The sequence below is a fragment of the Rhipicephalus sanguineus genome, chromosome 1 (assembly GCF_013339695.2).
Source record: "Rhipicephalus sanguineus isolate Rsan-2018 chromosome 1, BIME_Rsan_1.4, whole genome shotgun sequence".
In the NCBI taxonomy this organism is placed as follows: domain Eukaryota; kingdom Metazoa; phylum Arthropoda; class Arachnida; order Ixodida; family Ixodidae; genus Rhipicephalus; species Rhipicephalus sanguineus.
This window is the reverse complement of record NC_051176.1, coordinates 247543572-247570028: the sequence shown is the minus strand read 5'-3', so window position 1 is coordinate 247570028 and position 26457 is coordinate 247543572. Positions and strand designations below refer to the sequence as shown.

The window sequence follows — 26457 nt, the reverse complement described above, 5'->3', positions numbered from 1 at the left end:
GCGAAATATTGTATTACTCCTTTCCTTTTCAGAAAGTGTGTTCTGTGTATTTGATAATGTATTAGATCATTACGAGGAGGAAGAATACGGCCGCCCTGAGAGGTCGAGGAACCGAGGTAGAAGTGTTTGAGGACTACATAGATGGACAGCTCAGTTTCGGGCCACATATGTGAAAGCTGGGAGGACGTTTCTCTCGCCCTGCATGTAGATTTCGCGCGCACATTTCTGAATCCGCATGCTCCGTCTGTGACTGAAGTGGTGCTCACAGCATGCTCGGGTGTTTCACGCGAGTCGGCTGAAGATCGCCGCGCGCGTATATGGCGCGTGTAGTGTTTACCGCCGTGGCCGAGTTGTCACCGTTTTAAAACGCTCTGCCAAACATTTATTGAGAATCCGAAATAGCTCACGTTTTTTATTGCGATAGCAATTATATGGGCACTCTCGACGGGATTTTGCCGTCGCTGCCATGTTCTTTATAAAGTTCGAATCGGTAACATCTCCCCACGCATCGTATGGTCTACCCTCGAGTAAAAGCGCGCGAGCGCTGGCGATGAAGTCGGCTGAAGCATAGATGAAACGAGCCGGCCATCTCCGTCGCGCGGAGTGCGCATGTGCTAACATAACCCCGCGTGCGGGTCGTGTCGTCGATCGCTCCTCAACCAGAGAGGAAATGCCTCACCCGTCTTTCGTCGGGGGGGGAGGGGGGGGGGGGGTGGCTGGGGCTGCATAGCTCGAGCAGCAACTGCGAACTTTGATCATAAGGACGCGGTCGCTACCTCGGCAGACATCAGCAAACGGCTCGTTTACCGATGTACTACGTGCTGTGTGCTCACGGCTTTTACTTTGCGATGAGACGACAGAGAGCACGAAAAATCGCTTTCTCCCTGGAGCGGCCGTATTCTCTTACAGCAGCGTCTTGCATAGTTGCGCGAGATTGGATCCAAAAGAGTTAGCTGCCAGCCTTACTTGGTATAACATCACAATTTGTTGCTGTCGCATTCATTGCTTCGCCCTTGCGGCGAAACTCATTTTTTCTTCTTCTTCTTCTTCTTGAAAGTTGATGTGCGGGGCCGCGCTTCCTAATTCGCCGTCGCATTTTATATTCGACAAAGTTGAGTGATCTGTCGCGATTTAAATGTTGTAGCGACCATCTTAGTGAAATCTGCAACTGTCATTGACCCGGCGAGTCGCGTAAGCAGCGCGAAGTCGCGATCCTTTCTGCAGCGCTCGTGATGTGCGCGAGAATCCTTGAGCGATTTTTAACGAGTCCTAAAGGATATACGACGGGTGGAAATGACCCTCGCGTAGTTTATAAACGCGCGTGCCTGCGGTCCGTCGACCAGCGATTGACACGACGAAGATGGCACGCTGACCTTGGCGGGTGAGGTGTGCGGGGTCTCCGCGAAGGACGCGTGCACGGAGCTCGTCGGGGGAAGAAGCGCACGCACGCCCACTTAGCGGCCTTGTCATTCGCCGCTCGGCCGGATCGTCTCGAGCGCTGAACCCCTGCAGCCGTATATCGAGCTGTCTGACCGGGCATATGCGATGGACGCGCTTTTGACGGTCGCCTTCTCGGCTGCTTTTGTGCCTCTGACAGCCCAGGCCACTGTGAGGGGCGCGCGTTGGGAGCGGCTGAGCGATGTTTCCATTGCCCAGCCGATGGCGGGCCTGCTGCTGCGTTTGGCAGATCGCGTGACTCCGAGGGACGACGGCCGCCCTGCTGACTCACTTCCGGCGACCCGGCGCACCAGCCGAAACGCGTTGCCGAATATGCCGCTAATGTGGCTGCACGACATCGATTTCACTTGGCCCTCAGGGAACGCTTGCACGCAGTACTTTCGTCAGTGGATAAATTAACCTACGATTAAGAAGCTTCGCGCATCGTATAAGTTGGCTTGAAATATGTCAACGAGTGACAACGATTACACGTGCACGTTACTGTTTAGCATCTATTCTCAATATCTTTCTGTGCGGTAACGCACTGCCACATTCGCGAAGCTTTATAGAGGAAATAAACTCAGAAATCGCCCTGCGAAGTTCCCGAATGCCGTAGACAAGCAAGACACTCTTAGCGTGCGTTCAGCGGAGCATACATGTTTTGAAAGCGAATATTTCTTTGGCTACAATCTGCTGGTTTTGTTTGAGTCGGTCGGCTGTCGTTCCCTGAAGACGCATCGTCACTGGGTAAGGCGGGATTCGAACGCAACGACTTCAGCTCACCTGCTCTACCCAGTCGCCCGAAACGCAAGTGTTGTTGAGCAAGTCGACGAACAGGGAGTTGTACGAGAGAGGCTGTGGTGGTTCGGTCTGAGGGTTCTTGGGCCAGCGCATGAAAGCACTCATTGCCGAGGATAGCTGCGTGCCCATGGCCACCCAGAACGACCGAAAAATATGCAAGGTGGATGAGAGGCAGGGTTCTGGTATACTGACTTGGCGGTGGGGTGCAAAATGTGGAGAAGGAAACGATGACGAGCTGTCCGCGAGTCAAGTGAGTATATTGATTGGGTATGGAGACGAGGTATAAAGGATTGCCCTAGCAATCGCACATTCTGCATGAAGGCTACCCAAAATCTCGTCTCGTTTTTGGTGGAATGCACTGATCACACTGCCAACTTCCTCCCATGAGACATGAGAGTCACTCCTGTGCACCGCTGACCACAAAAATGAAGTAGACATACCGAACGGGGTCAAAACGGTCGTGGCCAGCAATTGGCCACCACCCTTTGGATTGGCAGCAAGCAATCTAAACTCACAACATCGCTATGGCTTTAATAATGTTCTTTCCTCCTCCCCCTGGACGGAACCATCGCGGTTAATGCGCGTTCAGAGGCAGCGAATACGGCGTTGAGATCAGGGTCAGCTACTATACCTTCGTTCGTCCCCTGGGCTGGCATCATTGAAAAAGGGCACGAACAGCGTTGCAGCCCACGGCCGCAGGTGGCGCGAGCGATGGTCGCGGCGGGCCGTATGACGATTATATAGGAGCATACGGCGAGGACTGTGAGTTTGGCGATTGCATTAGGAGAAAGGCCCGTGGATGCCAGGACAGCTTGACTCGGTGGGTAACCAATCAAGTGAAGCAAGATTTACACCGCCACATTGCGTTCTCTTTCACCACAAACGCAGCCTGTGGGCTCAGCCTGATGACAACGGTTCTGGCGCTGTGCCACAAGCGCTTTCGTTGACGGGTCGCATGTAGACAACTATTCTAACACCGTGATGTAGACACACGCGAAATGTATCGAACATCATGTATCGCCGGAAGTGATCGCTCGAGTTTATCACCCCTGACTTGCCTTTGCTCTTTGTGCGCCGTCTCGGCCATTACGGGCGAGCAAAAACCATTTTGCGGATCCATTCATGGTGGGCCGTTTTGCCGTGCCGTCTCGTCAAAGCTTTGCGCTCACCGATTCCCACAGTCAGTGGGATGTGCCGTCTTTTCTTTTTTTTTTTTAAACAGCGAAGCTGTTTAAGGCTAGGTTCTGGCATATCGCGTCCGTGGACAAAACGACCCGTAGAAGAATATTTTCGGCGGCGGATATAGTATATCGGTTTATATAACACGAAGGCTGCGTTGAATGTTTTTGGTAGTGGCATAGGATACCTCTGAAGGACATGATGTAAAAACTCCTGGTGTCCTCTCGTACGTGTTTCGCCGCGTCAATCGATAATGATAATTGTTGGGGTTTAACGTCCCAAAACCACGATTCGATTATGAGAGACCTTGTAGTGGAGGGCTCCGGAAATTTCGCCCACCTGGAGTTCTTTAACGTGCGCGTAAATATAGGAGTACACGGGCCTCGAGCATATTGGCCTCCATCGAAAATGTGGTCACCGCGGTCGGGATTCGATCCCGCGACCCTCGGGTCAGCAGTCGAGCACCATAACATATTGTCACGTTATTACCGACGGTACAGAACCTCTGTCTGTCGGGGCACAAGGAAGTCGAGCTGAACCGACATAGGAAACACGGCTTCTTCGTCTTTTTCCACTTCCTTCTCCTCTCGTCAGTTTCACAGTGGCACATACACACAGTGGAGTATCGCAATGCCATCCCATGCTCGTGGCAATATATATATATATATATATATATATATATATATATATATATATATATATATATATATATATATATATATATATATATATAGTATACCGCGGTGGCGGGTGCCACGTCAGTCGAGTCTATAGGTGCTGCGTCGGTACGGTCGTCGCTATAATATGGGGCGGCCGCGCACTGTGGGAATGCCCGAGGAGCTCCAAGCTCCTCGGCCGTTCTCACAATGCGCGGCTCTCCTCGGCGCTTTGAAGAACGCCAGTATGAGCGGACGGGAGTGCGCCCTGTCAATAATGTAAATATATATTTTCTATATATAGCAATAGACTCACCATAGTCACAGCTTCGCTGACCTCCATCTTCACAGTTATTTCTTCTTCATAATCTGGATTTAACGCGACGCGCACTCTTCTCCCGCGGATTGAGCCTCGCCTCGTGTTTGATGTGTACTGTGTGCAGTGCCCCGTGACCTTCAGCTTACAGCTGCTGACTAGGCCTTTTATCATTATTTTTTTTTACTACACGGGTTCGTATTTTTTGTGTTTGAGAGCTTGTTACATATGGTTATATATACCTGCACTAAATGTTTAGGTCATATCATTCCAGTCGTCATATAAAATGAAAAAAATTAAGCAAATACGAGTGTCAACATGTTACACATAATACGCTATATCGTGGAAATAACTGACGCATTTGCCTCGTGCAGATGCGCCGTTTATTGAGCCGGGGTCCTTCTGATGCAAGAACTGTAGCGCATACTACTGCATCAAGGATATCACACGTCACATTTCTCGTTCGAAGTGTTTGAGCAACTCTTAAAATACGTTTGTTTTTTTGTTGTTGCATTACTTTCTGCGCTTAAGTCAGTCACGACATTGTTGTTTTTGGTTAGCAGAGGGGTTACTTTGGCATTCGGCGTCGTGTTCAAGGTTTTCATCTTGTCGACAATGACGCGGTATAAGTTTCATATGAAGTTAAAGATCATCGCCTGTCGATGTAAGGCCCGTAAATGATTGATAATTGCTGTGGTTTTTACGTGTCAGAACCGCGATATGGTTACGAGGCACGGGGGACTCCGGATTAATTTCGACCACCTGGGGTTCTTTACAAAATAAATCTAAGCACACTTGCATTTCGCCTCATCGCTGAAATAATTAACAGTATTAACGCGCATTGCTATTAACGCGACGGCGTCATGTGGTGACGTCATCATTTGACGTCACGGTATGTGACGTCATCACGTGATGATGATTTTGCATCCCTCGTGTTGACGCCGAAGCTGCCGACGGTCAAATTTCGCGTTTGATGAGGCGTCTAAGGCTTCCGCCTTAATAATAATAATAATAATAATAATAATAATAATAATAATAATAATAATAATAATAATAATAATAATAATAATAATTCGAGTTCTTATTGCGAAAATGGAGCTTTCCTTGAGAAGCAAGACATACGAATGCAGAGCACATTCTACTGTGAGGAGGCGGCCAGTAAGATGGCGCGTCAGGGTCGAGTGCTCTGAAAGGTGGCAGCACCCGTGCGGTGACCCTGTGAAGCTTGTAGCCTCCCTTCCAGACCCCTGCGTTCATTTACCCCCGTTAGAAAAGGGGCAAGGGTGGGCTGATGGCTCGCACAGTCAATGTCAGGAAGTATAGCCGAACAAGTCACAAAAGCGATAATATAAAACCAGCTCTACGGGTCAGTGGTGTCTCGGTGCTGTTGGCCTCGCAATCTACGGGGGCTGACTCCCGTCGGTATTATTCCGGCTATTATTACGCGCCATTGTTTTCCAGTTTCGCTACGGGAAAGGGAAAAAGAAAAGAAAACGCATTATAGCTCGTGTGACCTGTGAACTGTAAATTGCGCCTCTAAGTGGCCAATTTAGTTCTCTTGGTACAGCTGTCACGAATTTGGGCCTAAGTAACGATGCGAGGCACCCGCGATCGCCGCAGAAATCTGCAGCCTTAAATGCCGCAGGCGGTCGCAGCGTTTCGACATCGCTGCTGTGCCCGACCGTTGCTTGCCAAGGAAAATTAAGCTCGTCGCCGCTAGTGTGCGGCGCACGCAATGCACTTCTTCAACGATGCGGTCGTTGTTATTCGTGCCGCGTTGCGATCCTCAGCGATGCCTGGCGTGCGTCGCAGTGAAAGCGACATCGCGGACTTAGCAGCGCCTGGAGAGGGAAAAAAAAGATTTAAAAATGGAGTCTTCATTTAGTTGAATGTATGCCAAGGTTCGTTACGCTGTTGATAGCACGTACATCCGACCTTCTAATTTTTTATCCCTTCGTTCTGCTGGTTTTGCGTGTCTGCCCCGATACATGCGCCATGTGTTATGTATGGGATATACTATATGCCGAACAGGCTGTTTTCGTAATAGAGAACGGAACCTTCCCGGGCTCTTATTTACGGATAGTGTTGTCATGAGAATATCGCAGTCGCACACAGATTTTCGGGGAGCGCTGCAAGATTGCTGGTAAAACGCTATTTACGCTTCGGTTGACGTTATTCCAAATAAGGGTCAAGTACTTAGCACGCTTTCACGGCGGCGATTGGCGACAGGTATTGCTGACTGGCTATAATATAAAAACCTTGTAGCAAGGAAAGTAGTTCAACCTTGGGGCTTCACTTTTCAACAGCAACAAGTTTTGTGGGAAGCTGGTGTGGATACGCGCCAGTGCCTCGCTAATCGGCGCAAAAAAGCAAGGGGGGGGGGGGGCGGTGGCGGGGCTCTTGGCGGTTATGTGGCCATAGAGACCGCCCCCATATTTCGGACTGTTCACAGAAAATGTGGAGGACATTAAAATACTATTGGCATTGTTTCAGGCTTACATTGTTACTGGCTTGACGTGACGAAGAGTGTCGTGAAGGAAGTTCTTTCGTCCTCTTCGAAAGGCTACACTCATTACGAACGCGCCCGACTGTTGCAAAATAGATGGTCACTGGAGAGCGCAACGTACGCACGAGTGTTGAGTGAAATAGCGCCAGCGACATGTCGCGGTATCAGGATGTGTGTGGCGCGGTTGCGCTCCCGTGACTTCTCCATGGTGCTCGGATGGCTTTGAAGTCGACACGACTTTCCTTCACGTCCGCGTTGCCGGGAAGCAACAGCTCAACCGCGCGGCATTTGGCGATTGCCTCGTCCAAAAGCGCGCTGTGGTCCGTATGCATTTCTATATGGTATCTGCCAACTCTTATGCCAGCGGCAAATTCTGGAAGGTTCGCTTTCACTGGAGAGTTGGGAGTGTTATGGCTCTCGGCGTTCGGCGTCGAGTACATATATAAGGAACAACATGTACTGAAGGTCCTGCCTCGCTGTCGAACACTCCCGACGGTCGAATGTCGACTCGAGCCGCCACATGTGTGATCAGTCTTGGGCCTGCAGAGGCTGTGTGGCTGTTGGCGTAATGGACTGCAGCTGCCTTTAACAGCGTCTGAATAGTGTCGACGCAACCGCGGTCGGTCATATCGATCAAGCGGCCGTTCTAAATCGCTCTCGTGCTATATATCAGCTGCAGCGCTGACACCACGCATGTGGCATCAAGTTCTGCAGAAAAGATTCCAGTATTTTTCTAAGTGGACTAAATCGTTCCACTGTGCACTCGAAAACTGTCGTCCTCCGTATGTGTACACGGCCCGTGAATGCTAACAATCGTAGAAATCCACCGTGACAGCGAAAGCGCGAACGTCGTCGCATTAACCGTGCCTGATTCGTGAAGGTGCTCGCGAGTCACTAATCGTCTTCTCAATGACTATAGTTTGCACAAGGCGAAACAAAGCTGAAAACGACGCTAACGAATTGTCGCATGCGCGTTTATATCGCCTTTCTTTTCCCTTTCATGGCGGTGTGTTGTCTTTCACCGTGATGTGATCGTCAATGCGCAGGTCGCATTCACTGGGTCACCCACAGCATGGGCTCGAACAGGTGGCACGGCCAAGCCTGATGGGTGTCCTCCAGGGGCGTAGCCAGAAATTTTTTTCGGGGGGGGGGGGGGTTCAACCATACTTTATGTATGTTCGTGCGTGCGTTTGTATGTGTGCGTGCCTATATACGCAAGTAAAACTGAAAATTTTCGGGGGGGGGGGTTTGAACCCCCCCCCCCCCCCCTTGGCTACGCCCCTGGTGTCCTCTGTGAAAACAGAGGGAGTACTGGGTACTCCTTTGTGCTCGTATTCAACTCGGCTTTTGAAGGCTCCTTCGTTGACCTCGATTTGAGCACGTTTACTTCGCTTGTTGCGCCCCGTCACAGTGAGCGCGTATACTTCATTGCAGATGTCAGAGCGAATGGCGTTAAATGGGCAGCGCTAATTGTTCTCAGTGTTTCTCGCGTCCTTCCTCGTTCTCGCTTTTGCGGCCGTTCCTTTTCAGCCGCGCGTCTCATTTGTGCGCCTCGGGCGACGCGGCTGCAATACAGCACCCGCGGTACCTTTCCCGTTGCTTTTTCTTGCGTGCAATCGTGCACGCTGTTTAATCGCCCCTTCCCATCTTGGGAGCGTTCGCCGGCTGCGGTTTTCTGCATAGCGTTTCCGCGAACCGGCTGGAATACCGGCGGCGATGGCAGAGCACCGATTGCAGTCAAGGACGCCTGGCGACGATAAACAATGGCCGCTGTCGCTGCCTTGTCGAAATCGCAGTTTTTTTTTTTTTTTTTTGGCCACCGCTGTCCGCATGCGGCGTGTTCTGCTTGCAGATTGGCGGCATCGGTATGCGTCGATCGATACTCTGTTTCATCTGGCACGTTGAGGGTAGGACAGGATTGCCAGTTGCGTTTCCACAGTTGGTCACACTGCTGCAGGCGCCGTGGGTCACGGCTTTCTTGAAGCCAAGTGCGCCATCGTATGTTGTGGGTCACTTGCCAGAGACTGCGTGAGATGCGGTGAGATACACTGAAAGACGGAAATGCTGCAGCACGCGTGTGCCATGATTTTCTTTCTTTCTTCTTTTTTTGTGGCCGGTTACGTGTTTTTATCCGGTGGTCGCTCATGTCGCACCGTGTTTCACGTTGCCCATTCCTCGAGGGCATCGAGGCCTCGCGCAGAAGTTTCTGTGTCGTGCCTTGTTAGACCTGCGGTTGTCGTTTTCGCCATCCTGGTCGCTGGTATTTTCGGTATGGAGAGGTTCGCTAAAGCCCTGGCATACTCGTTTCCGTCGGTGGCACATTTCCATAGGAGGCGCTGCTGCACGATTGCAATATACGACCAGGGCAAGGCGGTGTGCCGCGCCGCCTAAGGAACCTTATTTCAGCCTTCGAGCACGGCTCTTAACGGATGCTGCGTCCCTTGCATATAATATGCCCCACATTGTGAAAAGTGTGATAGAGTGATGCGAGCGGTATTTAGCATGCGTGCGGCAGCTGTGCGTAATTCGTAGCTTTCGAGCCGTGCATGCGATGTGGCGCTTTGAATGACATAACAGACCGACGCGATGCGTGGCTGCCGAAAGATGTTTCTCGCGTGTAATGTTTCATGCGCAATATTTACATCCGCGCCGTATTTTCTTCTGTGAGATATGTTTGAATGGCATCACAAAGGTATTTCGTTTTCCTGACATCGTTGCTTCCTGTGCAACGTGCTTTTCCTCGTTTTATGGTCGCAGCGAGCTTGGCGCGTATTCGTGTGCAACCAGCGCTGACAATTCTCATGCCAGCCGCAGCGCCATAACAGCACAGCATAGCGAGACGATCGAAGCAACTTTCAGCAGCCTATGCTCCAATTTCGCGTCATGACGAGGCCGCGCATATATCGCCGATTTGCCTTTTATCTCATTGTTTCGGTTTGTTCAACTCGCACGTGTACCTTTGTTATGTGAACAATATGTCATTAAACCAGGCGTTGTATACTTGTTGGTTTATTATTATTATTATTATTATTATTATTATTATTATTATTATTATTATTATTATTATTATTATTATTATTATTATTATTATTATTATTATTATTATTATTATTATTATTATTATTATTATTATTATTATTATTATTATTTAATGAATGGGCATGGCCGAACGAAGCATACTTCGGACAAACGTTTAGTAGAACTGAACGGTAAGCTTGCGCATACCTCCTATGTTTTCCAGATCAATATACGGTATCTTCTTACGATTGGCCTTGGGAGGACTACAAAGGTCGCCTACTCTCTTCATACAACTGGTCGCGTATGTGGCACATCGGGCCAAATTTTGATACGTTATGCGAAACTGTGTCCTATTTAGTTAGTGGGCAATATGGCCAGCAAGGGCAGCTGACGGAGCAGATCTGTCGACACGGGCGTAGTGCATGCGCGCACACGAACATACATACGGAGGGCTCAGACCTCTCCCCGCCCTCCCGAATTAAAATCTGGCTACGCCCTGCTCTGTCTGTGGGACTCGCTTTTCAGGCCCTTCCCTCTAGAACTGCAGAAGGATCGATGTGCCATATAAAGTTTTGCGTCGTATCGCTTGTGATAGATACGTGGCAGCGCGGACGAGCGGTGTTAACTGTCCATTCAACTACCGAGGACAACTCGTTCAACGGCCTGTCAAGCCTCTAGAAAACGAACCTCGCGGCCAGAAGTTTTCCTGCATTCCATGCCTTTCCGGCGAGCATGTGTGCCTGGTTCTCTGGAGCGGCATTCGATCCCCGGGGTCCTGCAGACGGCATCGGGGCATCGCCCTGACCAAATAAGGCCGCCTTGTGCGGAGGAGGGGGCGAGCACGCAACCACGGGAACGGTGGCATCCGATCGGAACACGCACTGCAGAGGTCAAGTGGCCGCCTGGCCTCGCCGCCCCCCAAGCATGCCCCCTGTCAAAACAGGATTTCTCCCATCGCGGAGCGAAAGGAAGTCCGTCCGTCGGCTTTCGCAATTCTCCGCCTGCTTATAGGCGTTTTATTTCTTCGTTTTTCTTCTTGCCATTCCGAGACACTTCAAACCCCGCACAAAGCCGGCGCTGCGAAAACGTCGAGGAAATTACTTTTCGTGTTTATATAGAGGCCCGCAGGTGTAACCCCGCTCGGTATGCAGCCTCTTCACGGCACCTCGACCACTGGGCCTGCGAGATGTACGGGAGAGAAGTGTGCGCGGCCGTGTTCCGTTTCGCTGAGCATTCCTCCATGCCGCTTGCTTGCGGGAAATGAAAATCTCGGGACAGGTGATGCGCGGAAATGGCGTGCGACGTTGTTTAGTCTATTAGCGCTTGCGTATATACATACATGTGCACGCCGGTTTAGGCTACGGTTCCGAGATGATCCCAAGAACGAGAGAGTTGTCGTCTTGGATTGACACACCTGTCGTTTTCCCATTACTTGGCATGTGTACGACGTGATATATCTACACGTTTTATGGCCCACAAAGTGAAGGCGAAAAGGAAGAAAAACGGAGTTTGGTGTTATCCGATGCGCGCATGAAATTGATAGCTGCGCAGCGACGTTCTCGCGACCATGTGACGCACATCCCCACTCCATATTCTTGGGGGGGGGGGGGGGGGTGATACTTACCCCGTCGGTTATTCCTGGCCACATTCATAGACCATGCAAGAATATTTATCCACGTTGCTAGGCTCCGGCATCCTCGGATTTAACACTTTTTGTGGGCCTGCTTTGGCTTAATCCAGCTCCGACGGCTCTGCCTTGCATCCACCAAAGCGCCGGACGGACTATGACTCCATAGGCCGAACTATCGAGCCCTACTGATATATAGCCGAAGCCGGCCTTATTTCTTTATGTCGGTTGGCAAACTATCGAAATTATAAAGAAAAGGAAAAAAAAAAAAAAGATTGTGGAGTATTATGCAGAAGTCAAACTCGTCGCGAAGAACTGAGCGTGTCGCGTACGTGTGTTGCAGTCTTTTTGTACATTGTGAGCATTGTCTGATATTACGTGTGTTTGTTGCCCGCAGCTCGTGTGCAGCCTTGGCCTGGTACTGTTCCACGCGCTCGAGTACGGGCTCCGACCGGACGAGGAGCACGTGTTGAGCCGACCCTTCGAGATGCTTCTGGACCGTATGACGTCCGCCGACCCCGAGGCGAACTCGGACGCCGAGCTGAGCTCGGACGACGAATCGGGCGAGGAAGACTGTCACGACGAAGGCATCGAGAAGGACTCCGGCGAGGACGACCCGGGCGGCGGCGACGGCGGCGGGCCCGGCAAGTCCCCGCATCGAGCGGGCCTGACGCTCGCTAAGGTGCTCGAGGTGCGTGCTCCTCACTTGCGCCTTTCTTCGCCGGAAAGTTTCCCAGGGCATGCGGTTAACGGTCACGCAGAAGCACTCTTAACGGAGACAGTTTCCTGGGGGTCCCTTTGTTCGGTTCCACGTGCGACGTGCGCACGCGGCAGACCGATGCACATGATCTCACGACTTCGCCCTTGACCGCATCGCGCGCGCGTCTTCGGACACCGCTCTGGAACGCGCTCTTCCGGGCGAGGTTTCGTTTACGGCGGGACTAAGAAACACAGGGACCTTCTTATCGAGTCGTGACCGCGAGGCCCCTGCGCGCACGTTTTGGTCAGTTTCGCGTGAGTCCCGTAGCGAACTCTTACCATCTACCCGTACAAAGCTCGCTGTGTGTCTGCCTCACCGCGGTACTGATCGTCATCATCGCCATGGACGCGTCGTGCTCGTCTTTTTGACGAGTGCAGGGCGTGCGAGAAAACCCGAACGTTGTTGTCCCTGCGCGTCGTATATCTTGCGCAGTCCGGTGGAATGGCTGTTGCGTGTGTTCCGTATTGTTGAGCCGCGTTGGAGGTTAGAAATTGCCGCTTTCGGCAACATCGCTATTCTCGCGAGAAGAAAGGAAGGACTCTCATTCGTGAAGTTTCTAAATGTTCCCGCAAGCTGTGACGTGTTTGTAGCTCTGTACATCGTATATGTGTATGCCTTAGGTTGCGTTGGCACTTTTTTCTATGAGTTCCTCGGCTCAAACGCAGAACTGGAGGCGAATGAGGAATACTTCCGTTTTCCGGCAAAGTTCCCATTTAGTATTTGCAGACTCTAGATTGTTTCAGTTTGTGACTGTTAGTCATGGGCGTAGCCAAGGAGGAGAGGGAATCAATGCCCTCCCCCCCCCCCCCCCCCAAAAAAAAAAAGATTTTCTGATTTTGCATATGCGTTTATATACACGCACACATACATATGCCCGCACGAACATACACAAAGTATGGTTGATCCCCCCCCCCCCCCCCGAAAGAAATCTCTGGCTGTGCTATTGCTGTTATATGCACCATACAGGTGGTGTAGATTTGGTCCTGTAGATTCATTCAGCTATAAACATCCTGCTACTGTATCACGGTATCATGAAGACTTTAGTGAAGCCTAATTAGGCACTGCATGGGAGCTATAACCAGTGTTATGCCCAAAGTGGAGAGCTTTACTAATTGCATACAAAACTGCCATGGTTTTAGCTCATTAAGAGTAACCTAAACCAGTCAAGGGTAATGAGATTATTTATTTATTTATTTATTTATTTATTTATTTATTTATTTATTTATTTATTTATTTATTTATTTTGTTTACAGTACTGCCAGCAGCTATGCTGCCCAAGCATATGAATTTATGTAAAGTACATTTTTAGCACATTAAAAAGAATAAAAGTTATTACACTCATCAGCATATGTGTATGTCTTTATAGCTCAATGGTGCTAGGAAACATTGTTTTTGAGGAGCCTTGTCCCAGCAACCATGCTATAATTGAGCCACAATGGCCATTTTGGTGGAGCAATCAAGTAATTATCTTGTTCCTGACCTCTTTTAAGAATTCAATATGTAATAAAGAAACTTTGGATTGGCTATCAGCATGTAACCACAATTGCAATGGTTGGTGTTCAAATGACTGCAACATTGGAAACTGTTGGTGTAGCTTGGAAATTTCATAAAATAAACCTGGTTCCACGTCGCAATATGAGCTCAATTCTTGCAATGTCCTTAGAGTGACATGGATCCCACTCAATATAAGGGTGCTCGAGGACTGGGCTATTAATGTTGAAATATGGGCCCCAAGGTTAAGGGTGAAATTTAAAGCTTCCTTTGTAAAATGCACAGGCAGATTTTGTGTATGTTTTATTGATATGCTAATCCAAGTTAAGTTTAGTAATCACTGTTAAGTACAAATATGTTACATAAAAGATGACTTAAAATGCTGGTCACTAATATAACAAGTATAAAGAAGGGCGATCTTTTTAGTTACTAGTCATAGGCATAGACACAATCTTAGTAAAATTAAACTGAATTCTCTTACATTTGTATGTGTCCATGACTTTAAAGACTTAACACTACTTGCAATCCATTGTTAGTAAAAGAATAGAATATACTGTCATCAGTGAGCAACTTCACTGCTGCAGCAATAGCCAAACCATCAATACCCTTGTGAAATACCTAATAACACCTGTAATTTATTAGACTTTGTTCTTCAGATTTCAAGCGATTGCATACAATTACAGTACAACCTCGATGTAACGAACGTGGGTATCACGAATTATTGGTTATAACGATGTAATGGGAGAATAGTCCTGCCACAGTAAGAAGAATATATGTTTATAACGAATTTTTCGATATAACGAAGCCATTTCTGTGTCAGATGCAACTTTATTGTAATGTGGTTTTACTGAACATTTGACGTTTCATATGCACTGTCCTCATCTTTATTTTTATGTTCAAGTCTCACGTTCATAGTGTTGCTTGTAAACATGTCCTGCCAACTAGCCCAAACATGTGCGTTGCTGCCGATGAAATTGGGCTGAAATCAACTGTGGGCTGTTTTTTGCGTCGAAACTTAATGACACAAAGGATTTGTCTCTGCCACTTCTGTGGTGTAAAATTGTGCTGCAAGGATGGCCACCTCTGTGGTGTAAAATTCTGTTGCTAGGATGGTCAAAGTGCACACTTAACTCATTTAAATTTCAATTGGGGAAATGTAGTGTGCACTGGGGGCTAATTATAAAAATACTGCCTTTCAGTCTAAATTTTTCAAGACTTCTTAGTGTGCCAAATACTGGCAAATCTTACCAAAAATAAGTGTCCTATTCAGTTCGTACAATCCATGGCAGTGCTGGTTGCAGAACTCCAGTTAATGTTTAGAAGCATGTCTGAAAACTACATGAAATCAATAAATTTTTTATGACCTAATGAGGAAGTGAGCTTTGAACTAGTTCGGTATTAACAAAAACAGAGTGCCTAAACAATAGTTACTCTGTCATTTAAAAACATTACAGTCATACAGTTCTTCAGTTTCCACAACCACATGAACTGCTTATACTGCTTAAATTTCACATTTCGACAATATTGCCATCCATGACAGGCAAAACATATATAGAGCATTTTAATCTTATATTGCCCATCCATATGTAAAACTGTTTTACATGAATTCACGCAGAAAATTTTTGGCCTTCTCACAACTGATTTTTTGTGTTTCAGATGTGCGCATCTCATCTTCAAAACCCATCGCAGGCTGATCTGCACTACAAGGCTGTTTGCCGTGCCCTAGTTGCAGAAGCTGTTGAACTATCTACATTCCTACAAAAAATATCTAGTGGAACCAAAGTGAGTGTTGTCAGTATCTATAATGTGCTTGATAAGATACGAAAAGAAAATTTCATGATTCAGTGCTGGCTGTTGTAAAAGTGGTAGCTTCAAGAAGCTTGTTGCAGCTTAGCCATCTTGTCTTATATGAGGGCTCTCTTGACACATGTTTAGTGTTTTGGTGGACTGTATCGAAGGTGCTGCAAAGACACTTACAGCTCAAGCTCAACATAAACGTTGTCCCGAGAGTCATATTTAAGTTTCTTGGCTCTTTATACGATATTCATGACTGTCATTTTTCTTCCTAGGCGTCATGTTTTCTGTAAAATGAGTTCCCTAGATTAATATTTGTTTTATTTGTGCATCACCTCAAACCGAGACCATCGATAGATGGTGCAGCTGGGCCATTCCCTGCCGTTGCTTGCAAATACAACTTGCTCCTCACCTCTTACTCACTTTGCATTTCTCCATGCACTCCCGCCACCATGGGCCCTTCTCCAACTTGGCACACTCAGCGCACTCTGTTCCCCCTTTCTACACTATGTGCCATTTTGACTCTTGAGCAAGATGGAATCAGTAAGACATGGGGTCTCAGATGGCAAACTATTTGCCTAAAATTCCTGTCACTGTAGAAAAAAAAAAATGAGTAGGCATAAGTTAGGTCTTTATGAAATCTTGTTCTCTGCATGTGCACACTGCAGCCCAAAATTCACCTCAACCCGGTGGTTTAAAATGGTCTATTGCAAATTATCAAAGTAGGTTCAGCAGTTCTTTTTCACACTTGATGGGATATTGCAGTGCACATCGAAACATGAATGACACTGAAGAATAGAGAAAGACAAGCGCTGTGCTTCAAGTGTCGTTTACTGCTGAAGAAGCAAGCATAAGTGCGTATTCCAACACATGCAAGATGTCAGTTCAGGGAAAAAATGAAAAAAGACACATTGAACAGCACAGAGACACATCTGTTGGCAGTTATCAACCTGCTCAGGGGAAAAGATGAGAAATAAGGAATGAGTGAAACGAGCCATCTTATGTTGAAACATTCAGATGCATAAAAAACCTTTTTTTATTTGACAGACAGGGCAACCAAATTCTCATGCCTATTTGTACAAATGCAATTTATGTGTACCTCCTGAACTAAAAAGTGAAACGATATTTGCTTTTCTTTTTTTCAGGATTTTATCAAGTGTCATCGCAATGATCCAGATACCTCAGATCTTGATGGCTTACAGTTTCAGGACTGGGTAATTAATCCCTTTTAACTTTTGATGTAGTGACAGGCAACAGTATACATGGATGGCCTTAAGTTGCTTTGTGTTCACAAGAATTACTGGGTTTCTTGGCATTCAAGGAGCAGTAGAATGCTCTCGTGATCATCACTTGTGCATAAAATTTCACCACAGTGTCAAAAAGAGCAAATTTAAAAAATAATAATAATAATGCTTGAAGGGGTTACATCGAAGCATATGCATACGATGTTCTGTTTTATACAGACCTCACACTAATTGACATTGTAATGAAATAATGTAGTTGTGATCTTGCATGATTGTTGAGGTCAGCAGACACGCACATTCTATATCTGCGCTTTTTGCATCTTCCAACTCATCTGCTTAAAGCAGCCACTACTTGTATGTAAAATAGCACTAAACACAAATCGAATAAGTGAGTACAAAAGGTCAATACAAGTGCTTTTACGGATCGCGTCCAAATTTTCCTGTTCTGCATTTGAAGTGTAGGTATTGATTTCATTCGCTCGTACAGTTACCCATCTTGGATTGAAAAAGGAATGGCATAATGATTGTAAAATTCAATATTTTATTATGGCTATACTTTTTGCACCGTGGATTTCACTGCATTTTCTGGTTGAACACAGTAAACATGTGTCAGAAAATGTTTGGAACTCAGAGGAGTACGCATGCAATTAAAAATGCATCCGAGAGTAGCATGGCTTCACACACATTAGTTTAAGTAAATTCTATGGTGAAGCAGTCCAAGTAAACATGTAAAAATTTACGAGCATCGTAGTGGAAATAAAGGTGCATTACATTTGAGATCTTGCACCAAGCATTTCATTGCCTTAGGTGCAAAAAAACCTGCATGACCCCCCACACCACGAGGAAATGTGATTGTGATAGCCAATTGTATATCGATTATTGTTGAAGATATAGGAAAAGTGTTGAAGATATTTTGAGGAGCACCTTAACTGCTTCAGTGAATACATTTAAGGCATTTTTACATGTGTGAAAGACAGGTATTAAAAGAATACACTTCTCTGTGAAGTCAGCCAGAAAACCAAGGCACGGAGTGCATTTGTTTGTCTACATCTCATTGTTTCAGAAACACAAACTAAGCGAGTGCCACCTTCCCCCTGCATCTCAACAGCTTGGTGCTGATGTTGGGAAATTTAACAGGGATCCTAGCTAGCATACAGCATGCTTGCCATGTTTCCACTAGTCCCCAGCAAAAGTACAGTTTCACCTTTACCCTCGTAACACCCTCATTCCTCAATCGCTTCAAGTAATAGTGTTGTAAGACTGGGTAATTCTAGACCTCTGCCAGCAGTAGCTGTGACTCACTTATATGCTGTGGCCATGTTAGATGGCAAACTCATACCTGCCAGTGCCTGTGAGTGATCTGTAGAATGACTACGGTAAAACCTCGGTGATACGATCACGGCTCGTACGAATTTCGGGGTGATACGAATTTTTATGTGGTCCCGGCCAAGGCCCATTAGCTTGCAGTGTATTGGAGTACGGTTGTTGCGAACCGATTTGCACCCCGCGACGTTTGATACGAACGTACGCTAGCGCACAGGTACGAACAGGTGCTGCCGGCGATGTCACGGAAGAGGCGGCAGTCACGTGCGGGCGCGGGCATGCGCACTGCGCGACCATCAACTGTGCCTCGTTGCTTCCGAGATAGTGCGCGCGAACCTTGGAGGTCTTTAGGCGCCTTCGCGTTTAGATTACAGATGACGTTGACGTCGCGCTTTTTTTTCCCGGCGCGTGCCTGCCACGTGCCTGCCACGTCGATGCAAGCCATGTCCCCGCACTCGGGCGTTCTATGAAAGAAGACTAAAACTTGGGGTGCGGGTCCGTCATGAAGTCCCATTAAAGGTGGACGAAGAACCCAAGAGACGTGTGCAAAGCGTTCCTTAAGTCACTTTCGCCGCAGCACTCTGATGTAATTCAGAAAAACGTAGTAAGGTTAGGAAGGGGCTACTACCGGTCACGGGGCACAACACATCTGGTTCATTAATTACACACGCGCGCATGCGCGGTATATTTACGAGTACAAGTATGATCGCTGACGTCTGAAAAAATTTACTGGCAACCGTTCAGAGCTGTTCATGACATCGCTGCGGCCCTGAGAAACACTGAATCAAAACGTATGCCAACATTATTTTGTCGCATACTACTTTTCCATGTTTTCTGGTGACACGAATTTTGGATGATACGAATATTTTTGGTAACCCCGCGAGATTCGTATCACCGAGGTTTTACTGTATTGCCATCGAAAGTATGTTTAAAAGGGACTCTACAGAGCAGAGCAAAACCATTCGAGGCTCAATTGTTTTTCAAAACTTTGTTTCAGTTATTTTTGGTTTGCATTTTTTAATACTACTAAATAAAAAAGCGATTCCGTTCCTATATTTTGTGTACAAACAGCAGTAGTTGTACATCAGTGCACACCACAGATTTTTTATTTTCCTTTGTTGTCCATTTTATACTGAGAAGGCTCTCAGACCCTTCTAGGCTGAGTCAGTGGTCCTTTTTAGAGTTCAGTAAAAGCCTCTCTTTATCTACAAAATGTTAATTTGTCCTAAGCAGATGCTTTCCACATGTATGGCATCATGGGCAGACTTCACTATAGCGTTGCCACCCATCTTTTGTATATGTGCTTTTTTTCCTGGCCTGCTAAATCTCTGCAAACGGCAGTATTTTTGTTATAAGTGTCTGATATGTGTGATTTATGAAATCAGTCTCACTTCGTATTCTTATTTAGAGTCCTTTTAGGTTTGAGCAACCACATTCTCTCTCATGGATGCTGTTTATTTGCATTGCAGAACACCAGCCATTATTAGTATAAAACAGGCAGTGGATGCAAGTTTCTTTTTTCTTCTTTACTTTAGTACATTTGTTTTCTGTGCTGTAGACGCCATAGTTCTTACTGTATCAAAGTATGATTGCGTGACAGATTTTGTGATGCTAAGCACAAGGTCACCGGTTTGATCCATGGATGTGGTAGCCAAATCAAACCTATTTTTATATATAAATTTGCTCCTGTGCTTAAGCTTTGGCTGTACACTAACACCGGGTGATCATCCACTGCAGTGGGTGCCAGATTTGTACCCTTAGCATAAAATGAAATAATTGTAAAACGCTGGGTCTGTTTTAACTTGTGTGTGGTCCAGAAGTTGAGAGCACGTATGAGGCAGGCGTTCAGTAATCGATCTAGGGAACGGTGGGCAGAGTTGATTTTGTGTTGCTGTTGTACTTCAGTTGCTGGTATAGCACATTAACATTGAAATTCGAAATAGCACCATGCTGCCTTGTGGAGGTTTGATGCAGAGGTTGCCAAAAAAAAAACACTCTCTGTTCCCAAGTATGTAGGAGCCCCCAAGCTAAAGCATTTTCTTAGGCTTTAGTGTTTCTTCTTAATGAGGAAGTTGTATATTGCTATGACAAAATTTTGCAGGGCTCATTTTCTGTGCAGCAATAAGATAATTTTTTTAGTGTATTGAGTAGGAGCTTCATTGTGAACATTTTCACACTTTTTGTATTGGTACAGCCATTGAACAGGAATAAATGAATGCATACCAGTTTTGTACAAAACTCCTGCATTTGATTTACTTGCGAGTGTATTACATGGCTGTTTTGGCCATTTTTATGACATGGAAAAATAAACATCCGGCCATAAGGTCATAGTATGTTTTGTTTTACTTTGCTTGCCATTGTTGCTTTGCAGGCCATGCTGTGGATGCAGGTTATTCGAGAACTTCGTCAGGGAGTTAAATTAAAGAAGGTTGACATTGAAACACACCTGCACCCTGTGGAATATGAGCTGACGCCTTACGAGATGTTGCTGGATGACATCCGTTCACAGAGGTACAAGCTAAACAAAGTCATGGTAAGGACATTTCATGCATATCCAAGAGCTGTCACTGTACAAATCAGCAGAAATGGTTGTGTTCGCCTAGAAAAAATATTATTTTTTATATGTACTTGAGAAGTTGACAGGGTCTTTGTATTGCTTCTGGCAAGTCATGTTGAGAATTGTTAGTGTGATATTAGTTATTTCTGTATATATATATAGTCTTAGTTTGGTGGGGGAGATAGCGCTCATAAACACGAGATAGCGCTCGTCTTGTGTTTATGTTCCTGGCTTGTGTACCCATATTTTTTGTGCTACCTGATCTTTGGTGGTGGAGTTACATCATGACAGTTTATTTATAGAAGTGAGAATTCAGTTATATTAATCGGAAAGATGAAATGAAACATCTGTACAGCACCATGATCAAACATGCAGAGAGAAATAGACACTCCATTAATCAAGCACTTGAACAAAGACTTGAAGCGAATGAGATGTCCAGTTTTTAGTCATCATGGTCATTTGCACAATGTGCTGCTCCCTAACTTAGTAGGTGTTGTCCTTACACATAAACCATTAAAAATAAAATGCATGATAAATTTTTTTAAAGCATTGTTATGCCTGAAAGCTAGCATTGTTGCTAGAGATGTAAAACTTTGGAAAGATACTCAGTCTTAGCACAGCCACAACAATACTTAATCTTTTGCATCAAGGTTATTTTGTAGAGGAATAATCACTACACCATTCATTTTAAATAAAATGTAAGTCTATGCATGTTTATTTTAAATTTTGATTAATGTGACACTTCCACATAGGTTCTCTTTATAACTTAAAATATTAGTGCTCAGTTTTCATGGCCAGTTTATTCCTCCAAATTATTGCACCTCTCACACTCATGCTTGTAGTAATACAGTGCTGCAGTTTGCTGAAAGCCAGAATAATTGCACATTGAGACAATAAAGTGGATGTGTATCACAGTGCTCTGCAGCCCTTTCCTCTTAGAATTACTTATGGAAAGCCCAGCACTACTACTGTTTCTCTTTACTATCTTGCACATGCCAAAGACAGCCATGTCATAGCATGAAAAAGCCAGCGGGTTGCAGAAAGCATGAAAAAGTGTGAAAATGCATAGTGCTGAGATATCCTAGGTCGTGTCATAGCAGCTCTTTACTGGTGACGTCCAGTTATGGACAATATTAAAAGCTCTTTGAAACATTGGTATAATCTGGGTTGCTATAAAACTTCATCTGTCAATCACATGAGGGCGCCCCACTATATTTGACGAAGGAAATCAACATTGCCAATTGCCATCATTGGAAACTGAACTCTTTTCACCGTGATAATGTGTACTTGAAGAAACATGCAAATGGCTGAGCTACCAAACAACATACTCATTCCAGTTTGGGCAGGTATTTTTTTTAACTGCACCTGTCATTCTTTGTTTGCCCCACTCCTGTCTGTATGCCATCTGGCCCTGAAAGGATTTTTAATAAATAAGAAATAAATAAATAGGTGTACACTGCGGGGATGCGCTTGCGCGAGGCTTACACTATGGGCCCAGTCAAGCAAGAATGCGACATTTCTTCACACTGCAATGCACGCAGCCGTTACGACCAGGTTCACTGCCACTGCGCAGAAAAGGTACCACAGGCAGATCTTCAACAAATACGGGTTCATTAGCCCAGGATGTGGAACAGTGTGACAAATTAAGTCGAAGATTGTGGGCAAAGGAACGCTCACCGCAAAACTGATCGAGTATGCGTCGAGTATGCGTGAACAAGAAGTCATGGAGCAAACGTACCACATAACCGACTTGTTGCAGGCCTGTAGCCATTTCTCCAAGGCAAAAGAGCGCTAGGCGAAAGACAGCTCGAGTGGAGAGAGTGCCTGAGGGCCATCGCAGGGCCGTCACGAGTCCATTCAGGGTACTTCTGAATGAGGTGTACTAGTGCAGTGACTCGATGCTGGGAGGAGAAGCACATTTTGCCCGAGGAAGTCTGCCACGCTGCTGTGTCCGCCATGTTGCTGCTGGGTGTCAGTTTCAGGCAATTGAGCTGGCTCGGGGCCAGCACAACGCATGAGCTGGGGAATGAGGCACAAAGGGGAGGCACCTCATTCCCCACAACACGTTTCAAATTTGGAGAGTGGTATTGTGCTGCAGAGGTAACAGAGCAATATTCTCACACAGCATAGAAGCATCACTTATAGTCAACAGTTGTTAATGCAGTTTTCCACTTGTGTGAGCAACATTGTACATATTTTCATCTGTGGAGGTGGATGCACTCAATACAGACATGTTTTATACGTATACAGGGTGTCCCAGCTATCTTTAGCCAAGGGTTAAAAAATACAATATTAGAGGCAGGTGAGTGAAATAAGTTGCAAATTGCTGACAGCCACCTTGCGCACTACAGACAATTTTTTGTTTCGTAATTAACTAATTTGTTAATTAGGACGATTTAACTAAATTGCTAAATATTGACTTTAGGCGAGAAATGCTGCTTGCAAACTTCGAGAGCGTCTTCTGAAACCCCAATTGCATTATTTGCAATAAAGAAAGTCTCACTTATACCATTTTTTCTAAGCTGCAAAGAAAGCTCACGAAATACAAAAAGAACCACGTGACTAGTGCGCGCGCGCGCCGCGAGTATGCTGCCCTTAGCCGTGGTTTGAGCGAACGAAATCACCTGCGGCCGCGACTCGCTGTCTCCGTTGCAGCAGTAGGCCGATAAGTTAAAGGTGGTTTCTTGGCCCGCGCTTGCTACAACTTGCATCGTCACGCACGCCAACTGGCTGGCAACGGGCCAAGGAACCACCGCCCACATATCGGCCTACCGCTGCAACGGAGCCGGCGAGTCGCGGCCGCAGCTGATTTCGTTTGCTCAAACCACGGCTGAGGGCAGCATTCTCGCGGTGCGCGCGCGCAAGTTACGTGGTTCTTTTTGTATTTCGCGGGCTTTCTTTGCAGCTTGGAAAAAATGGTATACGAGACACTTTCTTTATCACAAATGATGGAATTGGGGTTTCTGAAGACGCTCTCGAAGTTTGCAAGCAGCATTTCTCGCCTAAAGTCAATATTTAGCAATTTTGTTTAATCATCCTAATTAACAAATTAGTTCATTACAAAACAAAAATTTGTCTGTAGTGCGCAAGGTGGCTGTCAGCAATTTGCAACTGATTTCACTCGCCTGCCTCTAATATAGTATTTTTTAACTCTTGGCTAAAGATAGCTGGGACACCCGGTATATTATTTCATGGACTCTTAAGAAAATTGTGGTTTTCCATGTAATTTGCCATTTGTTCATCTGCACACATCATCCAAGACCATATGTTGCATGTGTCTTACAACAGTGCTCTGCCTTTTACGTTTCTATAGTTGCTGAGAAAACTTTGGCAACGGCACGCGCTGCATCAAGGATAGTTTCTTCTCAGCCTAGGCATGCAAGCTGAAATTAAATTGTGCAGTCTTCGTGCACCTGTTTAACCTATGTTATGCATTGAGAATTTCATGTCTTGTGGCTCTTGTAGAGGAAACTAAAATTTGTTTGCGTATATTATAGTCATCAAACACTCTACTTGATGTTGCTTAACTTGTTCCATTATGTTGCTTTGCCAACTTCCTCTGAAACACAGGTGCATTCAAACATTGGTGCACTGAGCACAATAGGTATCACAGAATTGTTCAAAGCATTGATAGCTTTATTTATAGTAATGGGTTATACAGTGCATAATTAAAACCTCCAGCTCTCACCAGCAATCTGTGATCACTCTTTTCTCATTTTCAATCTATCCATAGCACACAAGGTTATGAGCACTGGAACTGAAAGTAGCCCTATTTTGAATGATGTGCATTGCACTGTGTTTGCACATCTGTCGTATTATGCACTCATGCATGACCGTGCTTGGTTTCCTTTATTTCTTCGTTGCATGCATGGTATAAGGCATTCCCCAAATGTGTGTAGCAGACTTATGTGCTAGTTCACCATTCTTGCATTTCTGTTGCATTTATGTGCAGTCATGAACACTTGAAATACAAACAGGTTAGGGCTAATTAAAACATGTTCTTTTGTTTTTGTTTTCACTGGTACACTTGAATTTCGGCATTATTTTTCCTTGCACACTTATTGTGGGGCCCAAGCAGTTTTTTTCATCGTCATATTTACTGATGCACGGTTGTGCTCTCAAGTTCTCGCTTGCGGAAACTGTCCCACATTGTAAAATTGTTAAACTGCGCTAAAGTGCAGTTTAAAGTGTACGCAATAGGAAGGACATACGAAATGAAGTGAAGAAGACACAACAAGTGCAAACTATGAACTGTATTTTTGAAAAGGCATGAAGGAATAAGAACGCAAGGAAAGGGAAGTGTACCTTGTAATTTTAGCACCGCTTAACAATTATACAAAACCAACTAGCCCAATACCTTACCTTGCCCACATTGCAGTTATTTATCATTTCATTTGTCCATGACTGTACCTGTACTAGGATGTGTCGGCTATGTTTAACTCATTGCAAATTGCAATATGTGGTGTGGATATCTAATGCACGTTTGTCTGCTTGATGTTATGACCAGTGCTCTGAAACAGTTTGCTTCTTTTTTCATGCAGGTTAATGGTGATCTCCCACCTCGAGTGAAGAAAGATGCCCATGCTTTAATATTGGAATTTATCCGCTCTAGGCCTCCATTGTTTCCTGTAAGTTCCATCCAATCTTTCTTGCAGATTTCAAATCTTTATGCAGGGCTGGAATTGATGTTGCTCTTTCTGTGTTTCTGTGTACATGTGTGTGTTTGATGCATTGCACATGTCATGAATCGGTTGCATAGATGATGACATATGATTATAGTACTACAAAGGGTTACATTTTGTGTACAGTTTGTCACAGGCATTTAATACTTCATACCCTGATTGTTTGGTTGACAGCTAAAAACCAATTAGATAAACCAAGAAACATTACTTTTGCTGTTTGAAGGGCATAACAGAGGTGGGAATGATATATTGGCCATGTGCATCACCAAAAGTGGCACTGTGAATTGTACCCTGCCGACATTTTTCTTTGCTGCTGTTCTCACCGTCGGCTTGCATAACATGGGGGCCTCATTAGTGTCTGTATATTTTTTAGTTTTAGCTTTATAATTGTTGGTATTACGAAGCCAACAAACGTTAAAATTTATATGTATTCTATAAAATGTCAACTGTCTTGGCAATAAATGAAATCTCATCACTGAGCCACGAAATATTGCACCAAGTCAGCAAGCTGGAGAATAAAGGTCACAGAAACCAGCATTATAAGACAGGACAAGAACATTATGTGCAGATTTTTAAGTAAAGCACATTCTTATGACTCACCCTGACATGGTAGCTTAGTGAATAAGAAGCTGTGCTTCTGAACTCGGCATAAAAATAAAATATTCTATCGAATTAAAATGAGCACAAAAGCCAGGTTGCATTGCTTAATCATTTATGTAACACCTCCTGATTCTGTCACTTAAGCACATATGACCACGTTGCCGAAAGATTCCAACGTTTACTGCACTGCTGCTACAGCAGAACATTAACACACTATAGAGACCACTTGTTTGAGTGCTGTGCCAAGTGCCTCAGGTTATGTACTTGAAGCGTTCAGCAACACTAAAATTGTAATAGCTGCTGCCATCGGAGTATGCTGCAGTGTTTGCCAGTATATCACGTCGTGACTTCACTGTGCAGCTGCACTGTACACTGGCAGATACTGAACTTAGTGCAGCAGCAGGAGCCCAAGGTTCAATGCATGTAGACAAATGTAGACAAGCTATTATGAGTGTGCCATAGCCAC

At 45.6% G+C, this 26457-nt stretch overlaps 1 protein-coding gene across 1 annotated transcript in view; it reads left to right on the top strand.

Annotated features, from left to right (window-relative positions):
• The window catches only part of LOC119376496 (protein spire homolog 1), a 202430-nt gene that overhangs the window by 98313 nt on the left and 77660 nt on the right, over positions 1-26457 (top strand). The window contains exons 3-7 of the mRNA XM_037646304.2: positions 11938-12231; positions 15448-15573; positions 16731-16799; positions 20524-20685; positions 25251-25337. Of these exons, the coding sequence (XP_037502232.1) occupies positions 11938-12231; positions 15448-15573; positions 16731-16799; positions 20524-20685; positions 25251-25337 (738 nt within the window). The remainder of the gene's footprint in view (positions 1-11937; positions 12232-15447; positions 15574-16730; positions 16800-20523; positions 20686-25250; positions 25338-26457) is intronic.